This window comes from Diplotaxodon limnothrissa, linkage group LG16 (assembly GCF_057381915.1).
Source record: "Diplotaxodon limnothrissa isolate DT_005_m linkage group LG16, D_limnothrissa_male_GT1.1, whole genome shotgun sequence".
NCBI classification, from domain to species: domain Eukaryota; kingdom Metazoa; phylum Chordata; class Actinopteri; order Cichliformes; family Cichlidae; genus Diplotaxodon; species Diplotaxodon limnothrissa.
The window spans coordinates 22,557,302-22,575,042 of NC_140611.1; the positions used below are offsets into that span (position 1 = coordinate 22,557,302).

The 17,741-nt window shown below is 42.3% G+C and overlaps 2 protein-coding genes across 2 annotated transcripts in view; one reads left to right on the forward strand and one right to left on the reverse strand.

Annotated features, from left to right (window-relative positions):
• LOC146616174 (FERM, ARHGEF and pleckstrin domain-containing protein 1) overlaps positions 1 to 17,741 on the forward strand; it is a 58,666-nt gene that overhangs the window by 23,500 nt on the left and 17,425 nt on the right. Inside the window, exons 3-11 of the mRNA XM_085373978.1 lie at positions 12,773 to 12,877; positions 12,975 to 13,017; positions 13,194 to 13,272; positions 14,046 to 14,143; positions 15,237 to 15,351; positions 16,894 to 17,041; positions 17,140 to 17,235; positions 17,315 to 17,478; positions 17,604 to 17,672. Coding sequence (XP_085230104.1) covers positions 12,773 to 12,877; positions 12,975 to 13,017; positions 13,194 to 13,272; positions 14,046 to 14,143; positions 15,237 to 15,351; positions 16,894 to 17,041; positions 17,140 to 17,235; positions 17,315 to 17,478; positions 17,604 to 17,672 — 917 coding nt within the window. The remainder of the gene's footprint in view (positions 1 to 12,772; positions 12,878 to 12,974; positions 13,018 to 13,193; positions 13,273 to 14,045; positions 14,144 to 15,236; positions 15,352 to 16,893; positions 17,042 to 17,139; positions 17,236 to 17,314; positions 17,479 to 17,603; positions 17,673 to 17,741) is intronic.
• LOC146616175 (E3 SUMO-protein ligase ZBED1-like) lies at positions 1,924 to 4,381 on the reverse strand. Its single transcript, XM_085373979.1, has 3 exons — positions 3,042 to 4,381; positions 2,613 to 2,865; positions 1,924 to 2,438 (listed from the first exon to the last, which is right to left on the reverse strand). The coding sequence occupies exons 1-3, from the start codon at positions 4,157 to 4,159 to the stop codon at positions 2,022 to 2,024; spliced, it is 1,788 nt and encodes a 595-aa protein (XP_085230105.1). The 5' UTR covers positions 4,160 to 4,381; the 3' UTR covers positions 1,924 to 2,021.

A 17,741-nucleotide genomic window follows, 5' to 3' on the forward strand; every position in this document is an offset into this window, starting at 1 on the left:
CGCTCAAAGAGCTGTCAAAAAATGTTTTAGCACAACTTTGTTGAGCTACGAAGCTGCACCACTTGATGGATTGTCGGAGCATTACGGTTGCTGTAGTCAGGAGCCTCACGGACTAATCTGGGTCCAAAACTCCATCTGCTTCAGGTCCCAACGTCAAACGAACTCTGCAGCATCACTGAGAGTTAAAAACTGTCTAAATTCTTTCATCTTTAATAAAATGATCACCATGGCTGCTTTACCAGGTGTAACAATTAAGTTTAACATCTAGGCATCCATGAAAACAGAATTTATGAAATTTAACCGAGTTAGAAGTTAGCAGGGAGTTAGCTCGCTAGCTTCCATCTAAGTATAATACACCATGTTCTGACTGAGAGATTTCTGAATAAATTAAAATGTACAGCTCTGCTATTACTTTCAACATAAATGAAGACAGAAAACTAAACAGCATTGACGTTTGTAGGGTTGCTGAAGTTGAATGATGTGCTACGTGATGCTAGCAACACAGCTATGTTAGCATAACATAAACACAGTGAAGCTGGAGGATGAACTTTTCCCACTTAATAAAAGTTAACATGAGGGTTCCTGATGGTTAGAGACAAATGTAATCGCATGGTAGGATGCTGTAAACAGACCAAACTTTAGTCAGGAGAACAACTGAGATAATCCATCCACAATAGAGGTTAGTCATTAATATACTGCAACAACATGGGAATAGAGCAGCTGGGAGAGAATTCAACATTAATGAATCAATGGTACGGAAGTGGAAGCAAGAAGAATGAGTTGAGTAAAGTTTGACTTATCAGATTTTTTTTCGCTTCATGCGCTTTATAATCCAGTGCGCCTTAGCGTCCGAAAAATTTGGTATATATACATTTATATAGAAAGTAAGGGGAGACTCCTCTAATGGCAAAGAGGACTAATTAAGTAGGAAAATGACGCTATGGCTCACTTAATCCATAATCTCATAAAATCTTCCTGATGAGTTTCTGTACTTGCTAGTTTCAGGGTTTATGTTATACACCTTAAAGGCTCACTTGGTAAACTGTGGCCCCATTTAGAGTAAAATAGGCAAAAAAAGAAGTTGAGGCTTTCGGTCACTCAGACCCACTCCACCACAGAGGCTAGAATGCCAAACTAAGGACTGCATTAGTCCCTCCATTAGTTAATGGTTAATTCTATGTTTTATATGCGGTCTCTGTGATCATTTTGTGAAAATGAGAATGAATTTCGGACTTGTTTGTTTGTTTGAGCTGTTTTTGCATTAGTATGTGGTACAATAATTAATGGGTGCTGGCTGTGAATTCTGCCACACTATGAGCTTCTTATTAATTCTGCTTTCTGCTTTAATGCCATCCCATATTATTGCCTCAGTCTCTCTTTTTCTTGATCTCTACAGCACACAGAGCACACAAGCAGACATCACAGTGATTATATAGATCACTACATCTGCTCCAATATTAGCTTCTGTTAGCAAGCTGCTGTTTATGCATGCAGCGTGGCACATTTGCTTACAGTTAATTAGCATACTTTGGATTAGTGCTGTCAAGAGATTAAAAAAAATAGAGATTAATTAATTATGATTTTTAATTAATTGATCTAATTAATCTCTTTTTTAATCTCACCTAAAAATAGCTGAGGAAAGCCCTCAACTTATTGTGGCAGACCAAAAGACTGATATAACAAAGAAAGTGACTTTATAAAGTCATTTATTGTTTAACAAACGTTAAACAGATGCAACCATTTACATACTGTTGTATTCTTTTGTAAAATAAGTGGAAAAATAAATACAAATAAAATCAAATAAATTAAGTGCTGCAAGTTAGCACATCAGAGTTGCTCTTTTCTGAGCAATACAGCACTGAAATTCCTCTGCTTCAGATAATGAAAAATAAAACTGACATTGCAGTGCTGCAAGTTAGCACATCAAAGTATTCTTCCATCACAAAAAAAAGTGCTGAACATCAAGCAATCTATTCTAGTAGGCTACAAATGACACAGCAGCTATGCTGACCACATGTGTCTCATTTCTTCTTCCTCAGCCAGTCGCTAAGACACACCAGCCTGGTAACATTTTCTGGAAGCAAGGCTGCCCTTTTCTTTTGCACTATGTGGCCTGCAAGGCTAAAGAGTCTCTCACAGGGTACAGAGGTAGCTGGGGAGGCCAGGTACTTTTGTGCTAGGACTGACAGCTTTTCATAGACTCCTGAGTGAGCATACCACCACTGCAGGGGACAGTCATCAATACTGATGCTGGGTTCTGCTCTGTAGCGCTGCAGCTCTCCAGACTCAATTCCATCTTCTGAGTCAGAGTCAGACCCCAGAAGGAGTTCGCTCCTCCTCTTCTTCTGAGCTGGTCCATCATCCTCTGTGGAGGGCTGGAGACTATCTGCTCTTCTGGGCTCTGCTGCCTGGAGCATATTCTCCAGAATGGTCCACACCTGAATGAATGAATGAATGAATGAATGAATGAATGAATGAATGTGATTAAAACTAAGTGCTTTTTTTTTTTTTTTATTTAATCTTGTAAAGAACTTTGTGTTCCATATAATAAATAAAAGTTTGATTTGATAATGAATTGGACTCATTAGTCCAGCTTAACCTTATTGTCCTACCTGTTCCCTCTTTTCTCTTGGAAGACATTTCAAATCCTTAAACCGTGGATCCAATGCTGTGGCCACCTCGAACCATATCTCGTTGCCATTAGCTCGTCGTGCTGCCAGATCCTTCTGGAAGGCATTCTTGAACTTCACCACGTAGGCAGGATCATCATCAGTAATGTCCATGACACGGTACAGATGGCGAAAAGCAGGCAGCACTACAGAGCAAGAGACGTAGGCCTCACCACCCAGCAGCTCTGTCACATACCTGCAGAGGTGGAGAGGTTTGCTAAATAAACCTAGCTGGATTCATTTAAATCAAAGTGTAACTGATTTCCAATTTAATTGTCCTTAAAAGTTCCTTGTTATGTTCATTAATTTTGATTTTACACATGTAACAGTAGTTTATATAATTAAAATGGGAAGGTGTTTATTTGAACTTACTTGCATGGTTCAAGCAGGAGCTCCAGCCTCTGCAGTTTCGCCCACTCAGCTTCGGTTGGCAAGACCAACCTGTGGTTCTGTTGGTCCAACGTAGCCTGGACAGCCTCTTGGTTACATAGGAGGCGTGAGACCATTGCGAGAGTCGAGTTCCACCTGGTGGGTACATCCTGTATAAGTTGATCGCTCTTCTTTCCGAGTGCTACTTGTTGTTGGTTAAGTTCTGTGGTACTCGCAGGGCTTTGTTTAAAATGACCAACAATCTTGCGGCACTTTGCCAGTACACCGACAAAACCACTGCTATCGAGACATACCGTGATGGTCCTCTGGAGAATGTGAGCATTGCAGGCGATGTGCTCATATGGAAGTGCTCTCATAGCAGCCAGCATGTTTGCTGCGCTGTCTGTGCCAATGGTGGATATCTTGTTTTCAATACCCCAGTCATTTGCTACCTTGAGGAACTGTTCGGCGCATTTATCAGCAAAGTGCCTGGTTTCTGTTCTCATGACGGTCAGTGCAAATGAGTTGAGGTTCCACTCACTATCAATAAAGTGTCCAGTCACCCCAAAATAGCTGTGGTTGCCAGCTGAGGTCCAGTGATCTCCGGTTATAGCAACACAGTTGGGAGAATCCTCCGCCAAAATCTCAAGTTTGTTTTTCTTTTCGCCGTCGTACATTTTGCTGATTTTGGTCGTTACTGTAGTCCTGCACGGCGGCTTGTATGACGGGTCATTGGACGCAATTTGCAACACCTCTGTCAATCCTTCGTCCTCTACTATATTTATCGGCCTACAGTTCATCGCTATCCACTTGGCAATAACATTAGTCAGCCTGTCGGTCGCAGACTTGCTCATACGAGGGGTATTCTCTAGTTTTGTTTGGCGAAAAGCTTTGCTCTGGCTTGCTATATTGCTAACGTCTTCACTGCTAGCTGTTGCTGCACTCGCGGCTGGGTGCTTTGCGTTGAGGTGATAGGCCAAACTTGAGCTGCTTCGGTGGTAAGCAAACTCCTTCTTACACTCTAGGCAGACCACTTTACCTTTGTCAATGGTGCCGTCGGGGCGTTTATGAAATACAAATTTCCCGTTCATTGGGCCAACAACTCTCAGATGCGCCTCCATATCCACACTGTAAGCTAATCACCACTTCTCACCTTGACCTCACGACGTGACTCCACCCCCAACAAGTCAAGCACAAGGAGCCCAGCACATAAAAACGGATTTTATAACATAGCAACTCTCATACAAAATCAATGACGTCAAGAGATTAAAAATTAGATTAACGAGATTAAAAAACATAACGCGCTAAATAGCATTGTAATTAATTAATCGCAATTAACGCGATAATTTGACACCCCTACTTTGGATATTAATTTTTCCAGAGGGCGTCCCATCTTTTTAGCATCTGATGGATTTGTGCAGGTTGGAAGCTCGGTAAAGTATACCTGGCCCGTCTCAGACTGTGGGAGCCAGTGCCCAGATTGCTAAATCAACAGCTGTTTGTTCTGCTGTTCTGATATTAATTTTCGATTTTGCATGTTGTCTTACAGTCCCAGCAGTGCTCAGAGTTAAATTAGGAAAATAAATATTCCAAAAATATTGAAAGAGTGTGTTTAGAGACAAACATCCAACATGCTCAACTGCAGATGTGCTTTGAAAAGTCTGAGCCGAGGGGAAGCGTCACACGCTGTGGGGATATAAATTATCCTGGCACGTAGTGGCCGAGTTTACTCGGACTAGGTGCATGAAATTGGACTGTAGCCCTGATTTAGTTATGTTTGTTCCTGGCAGACTGTGACAGATTGTGACTTGTAGTTTTTCCAGTTTGTTATGCAGAGCACTGATGAGGGTTTAATGGGGGATTTTTTTTTCTTGGTTTCGTGCCTCGTGTGCTGATATTTTATCTGTTACAGATTAATTTAGACCATTATTACATCGCTCGGTCTCCAAAGCATCACAGGTAATCACATTTAACTTCAGCCCCATATACCGCTGTAGCTGGTGTTACCATAAACCTAATAGTTCACTCGATAATGTCTTTTGCTCAGCTCTCTGGTGTATTCTGTAATAAGACCATCAGACGTAAAGGTCAGGCAAGGCATGGCTGGTGCTAAACCATTAAGAATTACCTCTTTGACATGTTTTTGTATTGAGATTATATATAATATATATATATATATATATATATATATATATATGAAAGGATTGCCTTTTTCGCTTTCTCCCTATTGGCCTGACCTTGTGGGAGTTATCTCTCACAGTTACAGTTAATTAAGCTCCTAATTAACCTATTGATTGCCTGCACACACGTACAGAGCTCCACAGTACTCACAGCTATGCGAGAGAACACACGGTCTCTTAATTCTGCAGGTGGTGATAATTACCTTTGCAGGAAAACTGTATTTACAGCTGTAGTTACACAATTTGCTTTTAAATCAGCAGGTAATGGCTGTTTTTTCGCATATCTTATGCATGCAGGTCTTTAGAATCTGGTGAGATGACATCTGATAATCTGGAAAAAAAAATAGCTTGACCTCATAACGCTGGATGGAGACTGAATTTCTGTATTTTATTTTCTTTATTTGGCGGAAAATGTATTTTGGGCTCATTCTTTTTTTCCCTTTTTTTGTATTTCTTATGGTAATGCGGTGACACAAAACGAATTCTGTTCTTCAGGCTGCCTTTATCGAGCTTAGCTAAATGGGGAGTTTCTGCCTAAATGTGAAGTGACGCATCCTCCCTCTGAGTGACAGTAATCCCCAGCTCTGAAGAGAGGCGGTGGTGGAGAATACCCAGCATGGGTTCAGAATTTGAGGCACTCTGAAAGCGATTTGGACAGATGAAGAAGAAAAAAAGGGGCCAATCTTTTTGGTAATTCCAGCTGCCTTAAAACCCGCTCTTGCCCTCTTGCATATTTTAATTATGCTCAGTGTTGGGTTAAGGCCTGATAGGACTTCACGTTGTGTTGGCTCAGTGTGGGTTTAACATAGTCCCGTAGCTTTATCTTTGCGAAGCACACTGGCATGTTTGGTTGAACTCTGCTGCTGCTTGTTTACCGTCTCCACTAACGATGCAAACCTGCAACTGTGCTAATTTGTGGTGCAGCGACTGACAGTGGGAGGTCTTTGCTCAGATGCACAGATATTCAGCAGCACAATGGCCACAACAGGACACTTAATTGTACTTTATGCAAAATCAATATGGTTCTTGCAGCCCTGACTCCTGGGAGGCTAGGCGGGCAACGTAATGAGTCCGGGGGTGGGGGGTTCCAAGAGAGAAGCAGGAGGAGGTGTTTTCTACCTCTGACAGGATCCAGGCGTTATTTTCATGGTTGTCCTCTCCTCTCTCGTGTGACAGAGTGGCTCTGGGGGGGGGGGGGGGGCTTGATAGTTAAATCATTTACCTGCTGATTATTTCCTAAAAGCACAATAATACTTTTAGATGTCATGATAAGTGTTTCACGTCCATTAAAACGGTTCAATATATGCCTCATCACATATCTGTATGAGCTCCGGGAGCACGCCAGTAATTTGACGGGATTATCAGCGGGTTCGTCTCCCTCCTTTTATCCCTTTGTCATATCCCTGCTGTAGTCAAATCACCCTGAGAACCTCTGCGGAGCATGACCTGAATCTGAATGAGCTTTAGCTGCTCCTGACTTCTCTGTCCTGCCTTCATTCCCCCTCCTTGGGCACCACAGCACAGATGCAAAGACGCCCACATGTGCAGGACAGTACTTTGAATAGTTGGCTTTAATGAGACAGAACCCATGGGAGTATGGGATGGTTAGTTAGCGGTTTCAAGAGGGATTCCGGCTAGGATGCATGTGCCTGCTACTGTAAACACTTTGTAATCTCAGCCCTTCCTACAGCAGCTTTATCAAAAGAGACGTGGTTCACTTAAGACTCGTTCCTGGGGTTTTCCACTTCTACCACAGTGACAAGTATGACGCAAAGGTTTTGCCTGGCAAAGCTCACTTTCAGTCTCCGGCACTAAGTCAATCAAACGTCGGTTTGATATCACTTGAAAATAAATAAATAACCACTTTTATAATAGTGCTAAGCCTGTCTGGGACCTTATCTGATAAGCGCTGCAGATATTTTGAATCTGAGAATTGACCTTTTACCACTTGCTTATTCCTTTCTTTGAATGACACACATCTCTTTCATCCGTGACCTCAGTCGACTTCCTGTGACGTTGCTGAATGTCACGGCTGAAAACCTCCTGCTGGCAGAGTCTTACTCTACATTCTGTCGAGGTTTAACTGAACCAGCAGGCACAAGTTTACCAGCAGGGTCCACGACACAGGAAAAGACAAAGAATAAACTCTTACGTCCCTCTTCAGTCATGTCTAACCCCTTTGCTTTAATGCCAGCATCAACTCCTCCCATGCACCAAGCAGTATATTCAACCAGACACGATTCCCTTTGTTTTTTCTGTCCATCTGGAGCCTCGAGGCACTCGCAGTCTGTTTGCCATCTATGGCACCCACCCCCATTACCCCACACAACCTCAGGTTTGTCCAGCATCGCCTGGCCTAGCTTTTTGTGGGTGAAGTGGGCCACACGAATATCTCCTGCAGGGGAATAGTAGAGGGAACACAGAGCTGCTTTACACCTGACCTTTATCTCTTTTTGCTGACAGGAGCTTACTAACAAAGGGTGCTGGGGGGGAGTGTTTGGTCTACCCTGAAGTGGAAACCCAGGCAGACATTGCTGTCATCTTTATTTAGCTGCATTTTGTCAGTCGGAGCATGCAGAGGGCAATGCAGCGGCGTAGCCGTACTCGCACTCACACACGTGTAAACAGTTGTAGCCTCCTATGAGTCTATGTTTAAGCCTGATGAACCCAGACAGAGTCTCCCGGCGCGTCTTGTCTGGTCTGAGATTGCTGATTCAGAAAGCGTTGCCTCATGCTGCAATTGACGGCTCCTATGTAAACTTTAAACCTTATTTTTTTATAGATAGAGGCCATGAAAAGGAAGATTGGTGACATTTTCTTGGCATTCCAGATGATGAAAGAAATGTCAGGTCCTGATGATGATGTTTCCTAAGACTGTAACCTTTCAGCTGAAAGCGGAGGCTGCACGACATGTATGTAGAGGTTTGAGTCAGCTGCACTGTCAGAGGGAAGAAGTCACAGCTTCTTTTTTGTCTGATTGTTGTACACTTTAGCGTTGGCCTTTTGACTTTATTGGTGCTTGTGCAGTCTTCTTAGAGACTACTTTGATGCCTAGATTTTTAACCCCTTAACACCTAGTGTATTTAATTTGATACAGCTTGTGTGATTTTTTTGAGACTTCTAAATCATCAGTAATCATCAAATATATTTATATATAAATTTCGGGCAATTATTTCATTGTTTATGTTTTAAAGAGTTAAATGTACTGTTTGCCATCTGGGTGAACAGAGGATATAAAAACAGACAGCTTTGCTGTAATTAATGGTTCAGTGAATTGACACAGTAAATTATCTTGTGTCTTTACAGCTTCAGTGACCTAAATTAAATTAAATGAACAGGTCACTCTGAGATTAAATTCAAGTATTTTTGTCTGTGGCCTGTAGTGCTAATGACCCGTCTACATTGTTTTGGTGTGCGTTGCCCAGTTTTTGAGATATCAACTGTGGAAATCAGTGCTTTTCCTTGAATCTAATGGAACATGATCGCACTTGCCTTGTGCTGCTTCAGATGCCAAAAAAATGCACACAAACAGAGTTCCTACATTAAAGTGCTCACAACAGGGTTTGAGGATTTTTGAGTAACCAGGTCATGATTTCTAGAAGGAGATATTGCTGCTGACTTTTTCACATTAATGTTTTTGGAGCTTGGAGCACCTCAAGGGAAGTGCTATCGGGTCCCATTATTTTCAACAGGGGATAATATTTTCTAAAGCTGATATCTTCAAATATGGGCAACTCACTCCAAAACAACCTGAATGGTTAAGTTAACTGTCCCTTTAAATCAGATGTTTCTTAATCCAGACGTTCACACTAGGCCATTGCTACAAGTCAATATTTCAATTCAGTTCGAAGTTTTATTCATAAAACACAAATTCATAACAACAGTTGCCTCAGGGCACTTGATATTGTCGGCTACAGACCCAACAATATTGGAAAGAAAACCAAAGAGTTGTGAAGAAATTATTCCCACAGAACATTAATATCTGTGTTTTCTTCAAGACCCATTGTAGTACCGACTAGTGCAGAGCAAATGTAAGCTCTGGAAATGCTAAAAAAACAGCTAATTTAATGTAGCTTCTGAAAGTGTTAGCATGTATCAACACGTTTAGGATTTACCCACATATATGTGCTTGACAATATGTGGCAGCTATGGCACTCATTACCAACATGCAGGCACCCATTCAGAAATAATGAACAATTGGATTTCATTCCCACTTCAGTTGCAAGCTGGCTCACTGTCACACTGCCGTGGTTTAATGGCACACTTGAACAGAGCTTTCATTTATTTTATTTGTGATACTTGAACTTTTCCTGTACAGAAAGGTCAGAATCTCTGCTGTGAATAGATCAGAAATGATTTGGTCTCAGTAATTTTCCCAGTTAATACATTTGATGTTTTCCATGTTCTATTGTAAATTTGGGGATTTGCAAATCACTGAATTCTGGGTTGTTGTTTTTTTGCATTTTACACATCATCCCAACTTTTTGGGAATTGGAATTGTAAATCCATGTGCATTATTATGGAAATTGTTCCCCCCTTACAGCTAACACAGCTTCCCCTCTTTTTGGGAAGACTTTCTACTAGCTTTTGAAGCTTGTCTGCGGCAATTTGTGCCCGTTTAATAGCATTTCTAAGGTCAGACGTTGATGTTGGATGAGAGGGCCTGGCTGGCAATCTTCTTTCTAGTTTATCTCAAAGGTACGGTGGGGTTGAGGTTAGGGCTCTGTGTGGTACAGTTAAGTTGTTCCATACCAAAATCATCCATCCATTCTTTGGACTGAGCTTTGTGCAGTGGGGCTCAGTCCCACTGGAACAGAAAAGCCTCTGCAAAAGCTGAAAGGATAGAACTATAAAAAAATGTCACAGTGAGCTAAAACATTAACATTTCCCTTCACTGGAACTAGAAAGCAACCCCATAACATTATCCTTCCTCCACCAACCTTTACAGCTGGCACCGTGCACTCAGGCAGGCAGTGTTTCCTGCTATTCACTAAACCCAGACTAAACTCAGTCTGGTGTCCAGACTGCCAGATAGAGAAACGAGATGAGATTTATCACTGCAGCACGTTTCCATTCCTCCACAGTCCAGCAGTGGCATGCTTTACATCACTCAAGCCAACACTGGCCTTGCAAGGAGATGCTGCTGCCATGGCAACCCATACAATGAAGCTCCCAGTGCTGATGTTAAAGTCAGAGGACTTTGAAAATCTGCAGTTATTGAGTCAGCAGAGCACTGGTGACTACCTATTGTGTCACTTCATGGCTGAATTGCTGTGGTTCGTGAATGCTTTGACTTTGCAATATTACCACTTACTATACAGCTCACTGTGGATTGTCTGGAAGGGAAGAAATTTCACTAAAGACTTGTTGCAGCTGTGCTATAACAGCCAATTCCTCAGAAATGTTTGTAAAGACAGACAGCATGAATACGTGCTTGATTTCATTCATCAGCAACAATGGGATTGAATGAAACACTTGAATAGAATGACAAAGAGGTGTGGCTCAGTATATAGTCCATATAGTCTATATTGATCTCATGGTCTTATTGCCTTTGTGGCTGAATAAGAGAAAATCCCTGCCTACAGGTTCCCCAATGAAAAAAATGGAGTCAGTTGTAGTAATCTAGTAACACCTGTACTGTCCAAAGATGAGCGTCTTTCTTCGTAAACAGTTGGTTCAGACTTTATTGGGTAAATTTAACTAAAACTACTCCAATCCAGTACTGTATATCCCCTCCGGGTTATATCCTGCTAGGATTGATTAAATGTCTATTGTATTGCGGTATATTAGTAATAGATAGGTGTACCTAATAAAATGGCAACTAAGAGGGTTCGGTTTTGTAAGACAAGTTGCTTTTATGCCAGGTTTCATTATTACGTAGCTGCAATTAGGCTTTTAGAGACTCTAAAGTGAGTACTGTGTTACTAAGTGTCCTCCAAGTGCCTGCGCCAGTACAGCTGTCATCTTTGGGTCTTGTGCATCATTAACAGTGGCCTTATTATTGTGCCGGCTGCAGCGGTGTCAAATGGCAGTGCCGTAACTCCAGTCTGCAACAGCTGCATTTAATCAAGCACTGTCAAGCTTTAATCAGCCTCGGCCTTACCCATCTCTGCTTGGCTCGCGGTCATTTCTGCCCCGACAGCAGATTTATAGGGCTGGATACGTGAGACAGAAACACTCTTGAGCCTCAACACTGCATCTGCAGCGGTTTGTCCGCCGTACGTTTTCCTGGGGCACATTTGTTCAGAAAACATGAGACATAGAAGTCATTCAGGAGTTCATTTGCCTCAGTTAGGGTGGAATATTTACGTGTGAGAAGGGCTTAAGCTCTTTCCCTCTAGCCTGCTTGTCACCATATGGAAACAACTGGCTTCCATATGGCGACAGAGGACACCCTCTGCGCTGCCTGACGAGAGACAGTAGTGCTGTGTAGGAAGGACAGACGCGGGGGGGTGGCTGATGTTGTGAGTGGGCGCTTGTTTGGGAAAGACTTTGGATTTTTTTGTGAAAGTGTAAACCCTTTCACTAAGCTGGCTAAGCTTGTGTTTTTATTCTTTGAGCAACAGGAGCGCAGACTGTATCATTGTTTGCCTGTGAAACCAGACACATTTAAAGGCGGGCGAGACCCTTTAATACAGTTCAGCTGCATGAAGGGGAATTCATGTGACGCGTCTCTGCGACTCACTCTTCCTTTTATGTAAAAGCACAGGAGGAACTGCTTCCTTGAAACCCACTCGGAGACATCCCTGGATCATTATCCAAACCAAAGGGAACTGCTACTACAAACACTCACATGCTATAGCTGGGACACGCTCCGCTCTGGTGCAAAGCAGTCACGAGGAAGCAGCCAGGCAGAAATTCTCCTGCTGTGTGTGCGCCTGACAGAGCTCTGTCTTCTCAGGGTGCCTGCAACAGAAGTGTTTCAGTGGAAATCCCTGACTTTTACTTGACCTTACATGGGAAAGTTTCTCTCTCCAAAGATGTGGTGGATTTCTGAGGCCTGTGTGTTGTCACATCGCCAGGCAGCACGTGGGCTGCTCGCTCTTTCTTCAAAGTGTTTGCGCGCGGTGCGAGCGAGGACGGAGGTGGTCGGGGAGGGTCTTTATCCCGTCCTGATACTGTATCAACCTCAAAGGCCGCCAGGCCGTCATCAGTGACAGCAGTGACACTGAAAACACAGATCAAAGACGGGATCTGCCTCCCCCTCTGGCTCCAGCAGGGAGGAAGGGGTTTTGTGACCAACCGAGCCCGTGAAAGCAAGAATAGAAGGACGAAGGCTGGCAGAGGAATTTGGTCAAAAAAATGATTATCTACTTGGGTAGCATTCACTCGCATGGGGTTTGACAGGTCAACAAAGCCGGGCTCTTTTGCGCCTGAGTGCTCTTTTGTGTCATTCGGCCCAGAAGTTTGGCTGGCTTTATGTATGTAACCATATAAAATACCAGAGTCTCCTTTGACTTCAATGCTGAGGACAAAAGTGACTTTAAAACAGGAATAGTTACTGTTGCAGTGTTATATTAACTATAGCTCTTTGTCTTTTCCTTTTGTTCACAGCAAAAAGCCTCAGGCAAGGTGCTGTTTGACCTCGTGTGCTCCCACATGAATCTCATTGAGGGTGACTACTTTGGCTTGGAGTTTCAGAACCAACAAAAGATGATGGTGAGTAAATGAGAGCACAGAGGAACCTCTGTCAAGCATACCTAACGTAGCTTTCCCTAAAATCAGCTCCGTGTTGACCGTCTTCTCTCTTTCACAGGTTTGGTTGGACCATATCAAACCCATTATCAAGCAGCTCAGGCGTAAGTGCTTTAAAATACTGAACCCTATTCTTTGAAGAAATCTCTCTCAGTGAACGTTTCTTTGTTTGTCTGGAGAAAACCTGTAAGCGAGCGAGAAGCATATCTCGCTTCAAAGGGCTGCTGTTTTGTGTATTTGATGCAGTCCAATAGCAGATCTCTTTGTTGTGTTTACGCAGGGCCGAAACACACAATTCTGAGGTTTTCTGTGAAGTTTTTCCCCCCGGACCACGCCCAGCTACTGGAGGAGCTAACGAGGTGAGCTCCTCTCTGTGTGATATAACTTATCTTTGTCCCAACAGCGTGCTTATCTTCCGCTTGGCAATGAAACATGCACTTGTATACAGTGTGTCAGTGTAAATCAGTGTCACTTATTTCCACTGTGACTGAAAACAATTGTGGAAACATGAAACGTGCTGCGGTTCCCACAAGATTTATTCCCCGCCACGCTATGCTGTTCACATATCAGGGCTGCCACGTTTCTGATTTACCTCCTGGGAGATTAGTGCGGAGCTAATGGTTTTCCGGTTTCTCCTTTCTTGTTCTGGACTTTAAATCCTGGTTATTTGTCATAATTATTCATTGATTTGAAAATGCAAAAGACATTGAAAACATTTTTTGGCAAACTCGGCAGCTGAAGGACGGAGGTGGATGTAAACTGCTTGACTAGTTGGCGCTGACGTTAGATGTTCTCAAAAAACCAAAGAAATTATTATGCCTCTTATCAGGACTATATTTGTTTCTGTGCTGGACTACAGCCAGGAGGTGCAATGTGTTCAGGAAATGTCCCGAAAACTAACTTTACTTCTTATAGATTTCTGAATTTAAACTGTACACTTGTTCCAGCTGACTGTGGTTCAAAGAAAGGCAAAAGATGCTTTTCATTTAGTTAGAATTTGCAATAATCCTCTTGGCTGCCATGTTTGAGTTTAGCAGTAGACTTCAATCTGATCCAGAATTCAGGTGGTAGAAAACACCAAACTCCAGCTCCTCCTTTTGTATAATGCGAATGCTGTTTGTGTTTGGCCCAGGTACCTGTTTGCCCTCCAGATCAAACAGGACCTTTTCTGTGGACGTCTGACTTGCAACGACACCAGCGCCGCTCTGATGGTCTCCTACATTATACAATGTAAGGAACGCCGGAGCTGTTTTTGTCATTAAGCTCACGGGAACAAAACACACACATAGATGAAAGGCAGTCATGGTAAAAAAACAAAAGTACACCGCAAAGTACAGTATCAGTTCTAAGATTTTACATGAAAAGTAAGTAAAAAATAATCTAGTCCTCACCAGCTGTTAAAATTAGGCAAATACAACCTCAGACAAACAAATACACATGACAAATTACAGCAAGTAGTTATTTATTTGACGAAAAAAAACCAACAAAATGTAGAAGCAGTGTCTGAAAAACTAGGTAAACGGTGATTTAGCCTCACATTTGTCTCTAGAATACTTTGAGGAGTTCCCAAATCATCACCATCAGCAACAATCGCTTCACTAAAATCACTGATGTCTTTCATTCTTGGCATTGTGTGAATAAACAATGGCTCCAGACCAGCAAGCTGCCTAAAGTAGTGCTTTTATAGAGGTGCTCGCACTCGCTGATGATCAGTTAATCAAGTGCATTTGATTATCAGCACCCAGCAGCTACTTAGCCTCATATTTCCTGCAGAAGCAGTGAGGGTTTTTCACACACTGCTTTTTCATTTTTGATGAATTTCTTTTGTTAAATGAATAATTATAGGGTGTAAGATGTCATGTGTTGTTGTTCATCAGAGGATTTGTTTACCTAATTTTAAGAGCAGCTAAGACATGGATTATTTTTATTATATCCTGATACAGAAAACATTTCATCTAAAGATTAAATGCTTTCTTTTAACCGTGAATGTAACAGTGCACACTTAACACCACTGCAAATTGATTATCTGTGTATTACGGTGGGTATTTTTTAGTTAGATGGTGCCAATGCCAGGAAATCTGAGCATTTTCACTGCTGCAGTCTGTCACACGATAGTGATCAAAGTTTTTTTGTATCAATAAAACACTAAAAGAGGAAAAACCTTTAATTCCTCCAGAAAAGCCACGTTCTGAAGCGCTTTTACAAGCACCCTACATTGACTCTCTTTGCTATTATTCTCATTATTATCAATTCTTATTTATTTTATTCTTATTTTGTATAACATGAGCTTTTTCACCCCCCTTTCTTTCATGTCTCCCTTAAGCTGAGATTGGAGACTTTGAGGAGAGCCAGTGCCGGTCACACCTCCTCAACAACAACTACATCCCAGATCAAATGCCCCTCATTGACAAAATCATGGAGTTTCACTCAAAGAATATGTGAGTAGAGATCTTGATTCAAGGCTGCACAGTGGTTTTAAAATAAGGCAGTTGTTTGGTTCCAGTCGTAGTTTCTGTTTAACTCTCTTCATAAGGTCACTGAAGGCATGGCTGCGCTCAAATTACTCTCTCAACCCGTCAACAGGAAATGTTGTTTCAGACCGCGTGCGTGTCCCACTGGGAACTTTTATTATAGAGGTGGCACATTCAGGAAAACAGCCATTGAATGAAAGGCTCCTTTCTCAGAGAGCTGTGTATTTTTATTATACACGGGCTTAGAAAAGGCAGTCTTTGTAAGTTGTTTTACAGCTTCTGGCCAGAAGTGGATGTGAGTTCATCTTCTGCTCTGTCTATAAAGACTACTTTCCTCCTAACAGAGATCTGAAATCCTCCTTCAACCTGCTGCATGACTCACGCTGCTGCTGTCGGCCAGTTCAGTAGGTTAAAAACGCAGTTTGTCAGAGAGCGCTCTGAGGCGTCTCGTGCAGGAGGTCGCAAGAAGTGAAGCTGGCGATTGAACTTGGCGCTTCTTTTTAGGCTTTTCTATTATAACTGCCACTCGTTTTGGGAGTGGTATGTTACTGGAAACTTTCCAAATGTCCTTAAAGCACATTTCACAAAATTCCCCCAACCGTGCGTGGGTTTGAATATGTGCCAATGCTTTGCTAACACTTGTCTCACCTCAGCATTACAGGGTGTCTTGCCAGAGATGGGCACGCAGTGGGTGGCTGCGGCAACATGAAAGCAGCTCCGTTAGAGCTGACTGCTCCCTTTAACTTGCTCTTTTTTTCCCACCAAGAGTCCTTCTTAGTTGATGACTGCAGTACTTCTGGCTATGTGCCATGTAGAATTAAATCTCTTATTAATTACCACACACAGGAAACAGGAAGGCTTATCCACTGATAAGAAATAGGAAGGTTAGTTGGCATTTGCAGCCCCTCCCACCACTTCTCCAGAAACTCAGATAAACTTGAGAAACCTGGATTGAACTCTGTCTTTGTCTTTCACTTTAATAAGCCAGATATCCAACAGGGGAATACGATTCATTTTTGTCTGAATTTACCCTCCCTGCTCTAATAATTATTTCCAAAACCATCTAGAAAATACTTTCTAAAGTGAACAATGAATAGATTGAATTTTAAAGCTCGTGTTCCTGTGTGTAAAAGATTTTTATGAGCGTATAACACAGAATATTTTGTTGCAATAATAACACCAAGGTTTAAAAGATATTAAAGAGTTTAACAGATGTGGGTTAAATAAAAGCTACTTTCAGCTGGTCCCTCATTCGCGAGCGGTCCCCACAGCAGGTAGCTCCACATCTTTGATTTGCTCAAACCACCACAGTATGCTTCCAGTGCTTCCAGTTTTCGAAAGTATAGACAACCCAACACTAAGAAGGTGTCTTTGTTTTTTGACAGTGGAGGTTTGCGACAGTGCTCGTTAGTATGTTCGCTTTATTGATGCCTATGGTCTTTCCCTGAGATTTGTTTCTGTTAAACACTACATGAAATATAGTTTCATTTGTTTTGTTTTATACCACAGTGGTCAGACACCAGCAGAATCAGACTGCCATTTGTTAGAAGTTGCTCGCAGGCTGGAGATGTACGGGATTCGGCTCCATCCTGCCAAGGATCGCGAGGGAACAAAGTTAAGCCTGACTGTGGCACACACGGGTGTCCTGGTCTTCCAGGTTAGTCTAAAATCAGTGCAGGTCAGCCCAACTGGTATCAAACGCTTTTTATGTGTTTAGTAGTGCAAAGTAGTGAATTCTGTTTTTCATCACTTCAGGGACACACAAAGATTAACGCCTTCAACTGGTCTAAAGTTCGAAAACTGAGCTTCAAGAGAAAACGCTTCCTCATTAAGCTGAGGCCGGATCTAAATGTAAGTGACATCACAAGATATTGAAACCCTTCAGCTCACTGACTGATGTTGTGTTTAAATGTCTTGATGTGTCCCCCAGAGTTCATATCAGGACACTCTGGAGTTTTTAATGCCAAGCAGGGACTGCTGTAAAGTCTTCTGGAAGATCTGTGTTGAATATCACGCCTTCTTCCGCCTATTTGAGGAACCTAAGCCCAAGCCCAAGCCGGTACTCTTCTCACGAGGCTCCTCCTTTAGATTCAGGTAGCATTTGCATCAAAGAGCTAAACTCTGTCTATCATGGCTGCAAGAACACAGCATCACTTAACAGTCTACTAAGGCTCTTGCGGAATAGCTCATCATTAACTGTCTCGTATTTATCTCTGCAGCGGTCGCACGCAGAAGCAGGTGATTGAATATGTGAAAGAGTCTGAATTTAAAAAGATCCCGTTTGAAAGGTAAAGGCTGCAGATACGTTTGACATATTTGGTACAGGCGAGGGTGCTCAGAGTTTATAACGCTGACCT

Coding starts and splice junctions, on each gene's coding strand:
- LOC146616175 (XM_085373979.1), bottom strand. CDS start 4,159: ATGGAGGCGCATCTGAGAGTTGTTGGCCCAATGAACGGGAAATTTGTA. Junction 2,866..3,041: donor CTCCTGCTTGAACCATGCAA/GTAAGTTCAAAT, acceptor CCACCTCTGCAG/GTATGTGACAGAGCTGCTGG. Junction 2,439..2,612: donor CAAGAGAAAAGAGGGAACAG/GTAGGACAATAA, acceptor TCATTCATTCAG/GTGTGGACCATTCTGGAGAA.